Source organism: Perca fluviatilis, chromosome 5, assembly GCF_010015445.1.
Source record: "Perca fluviatilis chromosome 5, GENO_Pfluv_1.0, whole genome shotgun sequence".
Classification (NCBI taxonomy): domain Eukaryota; kingdom Metazoa; phylum Chordata; class Actinopteri; order Perciformes; family Percidae; genus Perca; species Perca fluviatilis.
Window position 1 is genome coordinate 22471286 of NC_053116.1, and position 11169 is coordinate 22482454.

The 11169-nt window shown below is 43.3% G+C and overlaps 1 protein-coding gene across 2 annotated transcripts; it reads right to left on the reverse strand.

Moving 5' to 3' along the window:
* Positions 1–394: 394 nt before the first annotated feature.
* LOC120558867 (la-related protein 4) lies at positions 395–10599 on the reverse strand. 2 transcript variants are annotated; one of them, XM_039800175.1, is made up of 17 exons: positions 10038–10154; positions 7528–7645; positions 7019–7177; positions 5963–6050; positions 5698–5834; positions 5505–5608; positions 5286–5396; positions 5133–5186; positions 4819–5028; positions 4268–4371; positions 4010–4051; positions 2288–2527; positions 2128–2182; positions 1867–2025; positions 1618–1757; positions 1308–1518; positions 395–894 (listed from the first exon to the last, which is right to left on the reverse strand). In XM_039800175.1, exons 1-17 carry the CDS (start codon positions 10152–10154, stop codon positions 502–504), a joined length of 2442 nt encoding a protein of 813 aa, XP_039656109.1. In that variant the 3' UTR covers positions 395–501. The 2 variants fall into 2 exon arrangements, with proteins under 2 accessions (XP_039656109.1, XP_039656110.1); XM_039800176.1 differs by lacking the exon at positions 4010–4051 and having other exon boundaries at positions 10038–10599.
* Between the last annotated feature and the right edge of the window lie 570 nt (positions 10600–11169).

Sequence of the window (11169 nt, forward strand, 5' to 3'; positions counted from 1 at the left end):
AAACCTAAGCACACACAAAAAAAAACAAAAAAAACTGATGTCTCATTGCGTGTTAGTGATATCTTTGTATATGTACATGACATATATGCATGTTCTTTTCTTCTTAGTGCATATTGTTCTTGCAGACATCTATTCTTTAAAAAAAAAAAAAAAAGGTAGAGGGCCTTACGCGGCCCAGCATCCCACCTCTACCTAGCAGAGCATAAATGAGACGGCCTCCAGAGAAATCGCACTTAAATTCATTTAAGCATAATGCTGGAGGCCAAAACAAGATTTTTCTTTTCTTTTCATATCACTCATCAAAGTTCTTCAGGTATCATTTTGCCCATTAGTCCTGGATGTCCCGGTCTTATTGTCATTTTAAAAGCTTTTCTTTGGACAAGTTCCAGGAGAGGGGGAGGTGGCTACCATAATGTTGTTGCTTTTATGTTATTCATTTTTATATAATTATATATTCCATGTATATATTCATACATCTTTTTTTCTATTCATATCAAGTTTTTACTTTGGCGATACTGGTGGGATATTCTGCTCTTTGCCAGTGTGCCTGTAGCCTCCCTGTGGGGAGCTGCGTCGGGCCGGAGGCGGGCGCCTCTGGTCCCGAAACTTGAGGCCCCCGGTGCCTCTGGGCCCATTGCTGCGGTAGTAGCCTTGAGAGTCACGTTCACGTGGTGGTCGGCTCTCCTTGCATTCCCATCCCCCCTCCCTGTCGTGGCCTCTCTCTTGCTTGTCTCCAGGACCGCTGCTGGAGCCCAGCTCTTCAGCCTTGTTCACGCGCAACTCACGTAACGGCTGGCCCGAAGCGGTGCCTGTGGAAGCTGGGGCAGGGGCTGCAGGCGGAGGGTCCTTGGGTGGCCGTTGGCATACCTCAGCGTAGCTGAGCTTACGTGGCTCCTGAACCAAGGTAGGGAAAAACACAATTTAAAAAAAGAAAGAAAGGGGGATGTAACACCGACTCCCATGTATACATACAATTTCATGATTTCCTTCGTCAAACCCTCAGATCTCATAATCTTAACGCTCATCGGGGTAGGAGTGAACATCCTGGACGTTTGGTGGGTGGGGGCGGGGGGAAGGAAGAGAGAGAGAGAGAGAGAGAGAGAGAGAGAGAGAGAGAGAGAGAGAGAGAGAGAGAGAGAGAGAGAGAGAGAGAGAGAGAGAGAGAGAGAGAGAGAGAGAGAGAGAGAGAGAGAGAACACCATAGCCAGTGAGTCCACTCCCTCACTTCCCTCTATGCGCAAAAGATCTCATCATCAGGAAGACAACTATGCTCGAGTCCAGGCTGTCACAAAAAACAATATTCTCACCTGTGCAGGGGTGGGAATAGTGGCTGTAGCAGGGGCCGGCGTGCTGGGAGTTGAGGGCGTGGAGGTGGCAGCAACAGCAGCGGGCTGAGGCCTGGAGCTAGGCACGGGTTGTATGGTGGGGGATGGGATTACGGTAGTAACAGGTGTGCGTGGAGCCACTTTTGGAACTGGAGGCTCTGCCCGTTCAACCCTCTTCTCCTGACGAGTGATACTGTCAGAACAAGAGTTTCAGACATTCAAGTTAGCATTTAACGATTCATTCATGCACCAAATATCCTGAATTAAATAGTCATTACTGAGAGAGTCATACCCAGGGGTTGAGGGTCCAAGTGGTTGTGTAGCAGATTTCAGTGTTGCCAGGGCAGGACTGGAGACAGCCACAGCATCCTCTGTGACTGGGGGTTGGCCTGAACCTGGACTCACAGTGGCTTCTTTATTGGCTTGTTCGGTCTATAAAAAGCAAGGAGGCATGCACATTACACATACCTACCATTACAATACTCTCAGTGCAGTTTATCCAAGAGACTTACAAACTGTTGCAGTCTTAATGGCTTCTTACCTTGTCCCTGTACAAACCGCGTACAACATCAGACATTCGGTTTTCTAGCACCGGTTCTCCCTGTGTACTGACCACGCAGCCAGGTAGAGGTGGGAAATTGGTAGCAGCCAAGTCAAATTTGGGTGGAGAAACCTTGACCTCTGCTAGCGGTACAGGCCTCTGAGAAAGGAATACGGAGCCAACAAACCGAAAGATCACAAGATGGTTCATGCTTTAAATACGACATACCAGTTGAAAGATGACACAAAAATAGCCATTTACCGCAATCCGTTCGTCTTCTCGCCTCCTCCGTGTTCCTCTGTAGGTTGTGCTCCGTCTAAAATGCAAATAAATGATCCGTTAACAGCAACTCGGTCAAGTGTCACTGATCAAGTCACAGCTAAAGAACAGCAGCCATTACAGTCCGTTAAAATAGGTTTACCTTCCACGTCCAGCCATGCTGCCGTCATCACTGGGATCCAAAGACGAGGGAGAGGAGGAGAGATGTGAGAACGCCGAGCCCAGGTCAGAGGCTGTCTGGACTGGGTTTGTGGTGGCGGCGGCAACGACAACGGGAGCGGGGGGCTGCGGGCTGCGCAATCCAGTCAGACTCTCCAAGGGGACAGGAGTTATAGATGCTGAGGTCACCTCACTTGTCCTCGCCTGGGGCTTTACATGGTTTCTGTCGCAAAGGTTGAGCACGGTCAACATTAAGTTGAAAATAGTTTTAAGGCATAATGGTAACCAGTGTTTCCTTTCCAGTTTGAGTGTTGAAAACTCAGAATGAAGCAAAAAACAATAAACAAAAGGATATCAGAACATTGTCCTTTAGGTGACTTTACCAATGTTGTTCAATAATACATAAATGTGTGGGTGCTTTGGAAAATGTTCAGCAGCCATTACAGTTACGCAAATCAAATGTAATGGGCTATGACCTGTTAAACCACTCTATGGTTCTACAGGTAGAGCTTGCGTTTGGATAATGTATTGCCATCACATATAGAAAACGGCACTGTATTCTTTTTGTGGGGGTGGTTAAAATTTTAAATTGAAGGGGGAAAGGCCAAAAATAGTCACCCAAACACAGGGGTGGCCCCAATTTACTGGAGGAATCAGACAGCATGCTGTATCCTTAGGGTAATTGTGTAGACATGCAAGGGGATTTGGCGGGGAGATTACATTTGTGCTCATGATTGGTTGAAGCTGTGGAGACTTTGATGGCAACATACTGACATTTGGAAATCTGCAACCAATCATAAACTCATTGAGAAGAGCTGACAACACCCATGTAAGACCTAGACGAGCTACTAATATCTTAATGCACCGCAAATAACACTTTGAGACAGATAGTGTCCGAGTGATTCAGAATGGACTGATCTTCTCATGAGTCTTTGACCCTCAGATCTCATAATCTGAACGCTCATCGGGACAGGAGTGAAGCTCTTAACTTTGGAAGGGAAGGATAGAGAAAAAAAAAGAAAAGAAAAGCTAAAGATGAAGAGGAGAAAGAAAGAATCAAAGCTAGTTACTCCACTCTCTGGTTTCCCTCTATGCGCATCTTGATCTCATCATCAGGTCTGACTTGAGAAGAGTCCAATGAGACATTGCTTTGTGAAGCTGCTTTTTCTCTTAACAAACTTGCAAAGTTGTCATCTCTTTGCGAAAGATTTGGAAGTGTACATTAAAGCTTACAGCAGCCTGACCTAGACTCAACTCCTAACTGTCAGCATTTCTTTGTTATAGCATGGCATGTGGTAATACAATCACTGACGCAGAAAGCAGCTGTAAAACTAATAAAAAACAATGAACAAATAAAATGGGTGGTTAGTTGTGATGGAGAGGAACAGTTACATGTAATGTCAATGCAAAGAGGACATTTTGGAGCCAAGGTGGCCATAACTGGAACAAGCCAGTTGCTCAGCATCAGATAGCAGCTGCTGCCATTTAGTAGGCAACATTTGATACATTTATCAAATGACCTGACAAATCCAGGACAGCCATTACCTGGCAACAAACATTTACAGACTTATGAAGAGGATCATGGCCATTAAGGTCCGACTGGCAGAAGGCATTGGCTTCAATGTGGATTTAGTCATTTGGCTGTTGCAGTATGGTAAGCGATGAGGGTAGCAATGAAGCTTATTGTACTGTATAACAGTGGTACCTGAAGGCATTTATTACATTCTTTCTTGAATAGAGGGGAACACTGTGGGGACAGTAAGAAGACAGGGAATGAAGAACAATTCCCTGTTGTGGTCACAATATCTTCAGACAAATTTTAACTGAAGATGATCTGAAATTTTAACATTGTGCAATCAAGTCGTAAAATATTCCAATTGGAATGTTTATGTAAAGAAAACAGACTTAGATTTAAGTCAAAACTACAAAAAGAAACAAACATCTGGAAAAAAAAAGGCGTTACCGGTTTCTGTTGAAAGGACGAGTGATATTAAGAGAACTGGAGCCAGTTTTGTAGTGTCCAGCAGAGCCAAATCCATTCACAAAGCTACTGTTGGGAAACGGTGCCTGCACAAGGAAAAAAAAAAAAAGACAGCATTTACAAATCGCACACACACCCACACAGTAAAACTGTTTACAGATTATTTTTATTAACTTGTTGTTATGCGAAGTATTGTGTGTTTATGTCTGCTGACAATTCAAATGGTAAAAAAGGAAAGGACTCATTTGAATTCACTCAATGCATTTCTCTTCAGACGCAACAACAAACAAGACGGCAATGACTAAACAAATCAGTTGCGCCGGTTCTTGGGGTAATAAAGGACTTCTGCCAGCGCACAACTTGCGACATTCAAGGTTAATTATTTGCACAACATTTTACACATGTAATGCTGATGACACAAAATGAACACAGGAAGTGAATGTTTTCAACTGAGGTGCACGAAGGGTGAAATTTCAGAGTAGGTGTGTGTTAGTGTGATTGTCTCAGAGCATTGTGAGTGGAGTATGTCTCACCAGAGGAGTTTCAAAATAGGGCGTGGGCGAAGGCGTCCAGGTGGGAGGTACGATGCCGTAGACTGGGTACTGCTGCTGGGGGTAGACGTGCTGCATGTAGAGCGGAGAGCTGTACTGGGACTGGCTCTGGGACTGCTGAGCGTACAGGCTGCTGTCCATGCTACGGTAGCCATTCTTTGCAAAGAATGTGTTGATGGCCTTTATCCTGGCCTGTCAGCGTGGAAAACCAGGAAAAGAGCAAAGACTGAAATAACTAAAAACAACTTCACAAAAGGGCCTCTCCGAAATGACAAAGGTGTTTTAATTTAACTCACCATAATGGGTTTTCCCTGAAATGTTTTTACCTCCTCTCTTAAATACTTGTATGCCTGTGGGAGCATAAGGGAGAATCATGAGGCAATTCAGGGTGCAGCATGTCAACTGAATACTTCGGACCGTGTAGAGAAAAGTGCTATTTGACTTTGTACCTGCTGAGCGTCTGTGTCTGATTGGAATGTGATGTACCAGTTGTTGTTGTGTGCGAATTCAACACTTATCACCTTTGGACAGTTGTCATTTTTGAACAGTGACTCCACTTCCTGTGAATTACATACAAAGAACGGTCTCACACTTGAGGTAAACATCTACATCCTCAATACAGTGTGATGCTTCCAAAGACAGGCAGTGTATTCACAAGTTAACTTTACCTCAACGGGTGTTGTTTCGGGGACCTCCCTTAGGATGATAATGCATCGCTTGTGGTTAGGACGCACTTTCTCCCCTTTCTCATCCACTTGTACCATAGGAGAAGCTGAGGGGAATTCAATGCATTTAAATCTAGACAAACCACAGACATACGCACATGGTTTAAGCAGACACCATCTTAAATAATCCACTTACATCTCAACACATCCAGGATGAGGTCCATGTCAGTGGTGAGGATCTTGATGCCCTCCATGCTGGCTATAGTCCATATAGGGACAAACTGGTCACTGTCCATCTGGGACATCAGGTACAAATCCTTTGAGAGGTTTTCTCTGAATTACAAAACAACACATTCATGTAGATTAGCCTTCTCTTGATTTGGGAAATAAATCCAGTTTTCAAAATTCTACAGTATAAAAAAAAAAAAAAAAAAAAGGTAACTTGAGTGTTTGTCTCTGACCTGGAGAAATAAAACTCCAGCTCCTTCTTCAGAGACTCTCGTAGATTCTCAGAGGAGATCGGAGATGGTTCTTCAGTTTTGGACTCCACTGAGAATCAAAAATCAAATGTCAGCGATAATCCAATACAACTGTTCTGAATGTCTGCTTTTATGATGCGTTTTTGTTGACACTGGCATCGGTGTTGACTCAATTGTGGTTTATTATTGACAGCCATGTCCCCAAAACAGGATTTGACACTTCAAACCGATGAATTATAACACTGGCAGTGACATCAAACCATATAAAACATAAATTCTGTTTCACTCAATCTCAAGAGTGTAGGCTGCTTTATTACCTTTTAATAAGTAGTAATATCCAAGCCACGTGAGTACTATTTAATAATGAGTACTGCTGAGCCTGTGAAAACAGGTATATGGTGTATTTTGTGTCTGTAGTTGTGAGACTCCAAACTCTGAGAAAATAACCCTAAGACAGCTTGGGCTCAGAAACTTTAACAGACCGGGAAGGTCTAATAAAAATGCTTTTGTGTTGCATTGTGGGTAGTGTATGATCCAGTGTTTGGGATTAGACCCATACTATTAACTAAAATTGCTGACGCCCTTTAAGCAAAGGGTTGTTATATGAGCAGTGACAACCAGTCTGAACAGGTCAAAGGGTTGAACGCGTGTTCATTATCCCCAGGTCACAACACAGGCTTTACATGTGAACATGGTAAATGAAATACAAATAACTGTATAGGTTGTGTGTGGTCAAAACAGTATCTGTGTGTTCCAAGTTTCACCTCATTCTGCAGGTTTTCATTCATTTCAACCAAAGACTCTACCCACTCCGTGAAATCACCTGCTGAGGTGATCAGTTGGTATGAAAAGCTACAGACTCGTAAAGGGCAGCGTGCTGCTGTGGAAAGCATATTTGTGAGGCAATGCTTGCAGAACAGTATTGTATTAAAGCCATGGATACAGTTTCATATCCCATCCAAACTAAAAAGGAATAATATTCATTAGGTTGCGGTCACGATTTGGTGTGTGGAGACGACGGCATTGGATGTGACTGACCTGAGGTCCCCGTGGTGGACTCAGCAGGGGGAAAGCCCAACTCTGGAGGGTCCATTCCATTTACTGCTATCTCAGCTGTTGCTGTGGAGCTGCTGTCATCCACGGCTGGGAATCCCACAGTGTACTGCTTGCACCCGACAGACGAAGGCTCAGAATAACCTGTGAACAAGGTAAATACATTAATTTAGAACCAACAGATTCTTTTTTTCAGGGCTGCATCATCTTGTCCTATACAACTCCCAATGTTTGTCTTAGTACCGTTTGTGTACTCTGGCGTTGTCAACGAAAAGGTAAAAAAAACGAAATAATAAGAACTTAAAGCAAAATTTATCTTAAACATGAGTATGCGTTACAGCTGGTGCTGACTGACAAAAGGTCAATAATTAAATCAATAGACAGGATGTCACTGTCCAAAAGAAATGCATTTTTTCCCCCCACACTTTAAATTGTGATATAATCAAAGAGTTTTCTGGTGGATATTTGATTGGGCTGAAGGGAGTATAGCTCACCCTCACTGATGTCTGAGGGGGGCCAATGAGGGCTGTTGGCAACAGCCTCGCTGGGGGCCACAGGCATCTCCTGCCACACCTTGGCATTTGGGTTCAGACCGGCGCCCTTAGAGGTGACCTTCAAAGCAGAAACAGCAGGATCAGACAAGGTCAATACCAACATAAAAAGCAGAGTGGTGTTGGTATTTTAGCGTAATCTAACATTTTACACAGCCACAAAAACACAATGTAGACAGTTTGCATGTAATGTTGTCAATGACCTAAAAGACTGTTGCACTTTGACGGTTTCAAATATAGTTGAACAATTTTAATGCGACGGATGTGCTTCATCTGCAACTGAGACCTACACTGCGATGAGTATAATGTATTTTTATCCTCACCGATTCACCTCAGGTTTGCCATCTCATCTCCGCTTGGCATCGTACTTGTCAAAGTCTGAGCCGTTTAAACAAATTTTTTTTACAACTGAACATTAACACACTGCAGTAACCAGTATGTTTTGGAACTATCCAGTCAAGCCACTAACACTTTTTATTTTTATTTTTATAAATCAACACACAACACATTGGCTTACTTCTTATATCAAATATTAAGCACCAAGCAAGCACCAGGCATCTCCAATACATTACATAAACCTAATAGCTATTTAGTGTAAGATCCAATGGCCTTAGGAAATCTATGACCATCAAGGTGGAAATCTGAAGGGAACATGGTAACTTGATGTAATATGGCAATAGACTTCAATGTAACAAACAAAACACTAGTTGCCTAATGCCACCTTTCAACAGGCAAACAAAACACTTAAAAAACACCCCAAAAAATACACGACAAATGTATAGAATTAAAACATTTGACTAAACTGTTAACTGGAATTAAATTTACCTTTTGTTGTTTGGATAAACCTTGCATCTGTACTGCGCGTGTGTGTAGACACACACGCACCCCAATTAATAATAATAATAATAATAATAATAATAATAATAAAAAAAAGAATGAAATTGTGCTGAGGACAGAGCACGCAGGTTACAGGCCTTCACAACACCTGCTGAGTTCACTAATTACTTTAACTTTATATGGGGGGGGGGGGCCCCACTAACTGAAATCACCTGGTGCAATCGTAGGATGGCAGGAACACCTGCATACCACACATCTAATTGGAAACCAGAGAAGAGCAAAGAAATGTGCCACAGAGGGCCCCATGATCCCATGTCGACTAAAGAGGCTATTGCTCTGTTAACCTCAAGGAGGAGAATTATTAAAGAAGCTTTGAGTAACCAAAGTCTGTGTAGTAATAATGGTGATAAAACAAACTTAAAAACAGTACTTTGCGTAACTTTAAACACATTTATATTTTGATGCACATTATTAAATGCTTAGATCTGACTCTCCATAACAGAAAGGGCTGTGGACTGGCAGGAGAAATCCTGACCCAGCAAAGATCTGTGGCCAAGAATAGATCACATACTGTACATATGAAGGCATACAGATACTGATGTGAACCAACTGTGGATTGTGCTTTGAGAGTGTATGCCATCTGTACACTAGCTTTGAAACACCAGTGACTGTCAAATTTACCAGCGTCTTCTTTTGACATTGTCACTTGCAACCTGCTAATAGATCCACCGACTTCTAGCAAAAGCACTCGGCCTGACAAGTACAGCTGCCAGTTCCACTATGCCTCAAGACACTTCTCTCCACCAATTAGACGAGAATCGATGGAGGCCTCAGTGTCATTCAAAAGAGGAATATCATTTTATGTGCAACTTCACACATGGTTACAATGCATGCTTCTGTGTTACAGGCCGTGGCAAACCAAGTGATGTCAGCTGACTGCGCTGCGCAGGCCAGGTATTTGCAACGCATGCCACTGCGCTAGCTCTGTTAACGTCAGTTAGCAGCACGATTAGCTAACAGATAACGTTAGTGATTTGAACGTTTAGCTACCTTTCGGCTAACAATCTAGGCATTAATCACCTCCACATCGAAAACAACTAAATCAGTAGCTACTTCTCCGCTCCCAATACCGTCATTCTATAGCTGTGTTATAACTTAACATTTAGGCTAATGATTACTCAGCAAACTACTTAATGAGCTTGCTTGTTACGGTGGCTAAGCTAGCCTTAGCTATCGGTAGTGGGGATAAGGTTAACGTTAACGGTGTGTAAAATTACCTAACATTACTGGCTGCAAGTTAGTAGCTAGTTAACGTTTGTCGTGCTGCCGTATGTGCTGTGTCTGAGACTGTCTCCGCTTGATAATCAATATCACCTTGCGATTAAACACTAACGTATGCGATTACGTAAAAAGTCACAAAGTCAAAACCAAGCTGAAATTTAGTAACGTTAGAAACTTGAAACATGCTATGCTTGCGTGAATTTTAGCTGTTGCTAAGTGAATATTGTTCATAACGCAGACGGGGGCGTACTGTGCTGAGCTGCTAACAAATCTCCAATGAGCAGCAGTCGCTTAGACAGCTAGCTAGCTCGCTAGCTAAAGAAGGCCTCACTCACCATGCCGCCTGACCCTCCCTCGCTCCCCAGCGGAGCCTCGTCCTTCCCACCGGTCTTCGGTCCGGGATCAGCCTCCTCCTGCAGCAGCGGCGGCTCTCCGCTCTGATCTGAACTCATCAGCCGCTCCTGACTCACTTCCACTCCGTCGCGTTCTCCCGGCCCCCGCCTGCCCCACCTCCTCTTTCAGAAATAGCGGATGGGTTCAGCAGTCAGTCTGGTTCTCTCCTATTCCACTGGATTGACCAGAAGTACACTGAAACTAGCTTACTAGCTAGCTAGCTAGCCGGCTAGCAGGTATGCTACAGGACTAAAGCTAGCGACCTAGCGTGCTATGAATCAACGAAGCGGGCTAACGCCACTAGCTCAATGAATCAAACTTGCACGCTAAGACACTAATGGTATAAGCGATGCCAAACCATGACTCTTCTTAGACCACAGTCCTTGCTGGCGTTTCAATATTACACCGGGTTCGTTAGGCGTATTCCTAACCGGGCGACCGGAGCGAACACTGGGGACACGCACCCTTCCTCAGCGCAGGCACACAGTCCGCCCGACGTCCCGGCTGCCACCGCGAGTTCTCGGTGACCTCTGCAGAAACCATTTCCTTTTCCGGATTAACACTGTAGTTTTCTACAGTACCAGTCCTTAATATATATGTCAATGGTACCAGTACGCCTAATACATCATTGCGCCAAAGAGGTAACCTCTTTGATTTAGCTGTAATGAAGTCCCTATATCAATATTTATGTGCCAAGGAGTACCGTAGTCAAGAATACACATATAAAGCTGTATGGTTTTGTTGTTATATTTAAAATGACAAAAGGTGAATTTCTTTTACTTTTATTCTGAAGTTGAAAAATAAAGAGAAATGTGAGCCCGAGAGAAGATCACAAAAGCAAATCTTTGTTTAATTTCCTGATTTCAAACCCCTTTTATATAGTATACGTTTAAGAAACAAAATGCTTAAAATATACAACTTCAAACAGACTTTTTCCCTTGTAGGTCTGAATATCCTAGAAGTCAATTTTGATAATTTTGATAAGCTACTCCTATTGTATTCTGTTGCGTAATGCATCCTTTTATAGGGCAGCAGATATCATCAGTTTAAATTAATGCACTGCTATCATGGTCA

Excerpts from the sequence above, each read along its gene's own strand:
- LOC120558867 (XM_039800175.1), bottom strand. The coding sequence starts at position 10,154 with ATGAGTTCAGATCAGAGCGGAGAGCCGCCGCTGCTGCAGGAGGAGGCT. Across the intron at positions 7,178-7,527 it reads CCCCTCAGACATCAGTGAGG|GTTATTCTGAGCCTTCGTCT; the intron begins GTGAGCTATACT and ends CCTTGTTCACAG. Across the intron at positions 5,187-5,285 it reads CAGACACAGACGCTCAGCAG|GCATACAAGTATTTAAGAGA; the intron begins GTACAAAGTCAA and ends ATGCTCCCACAG.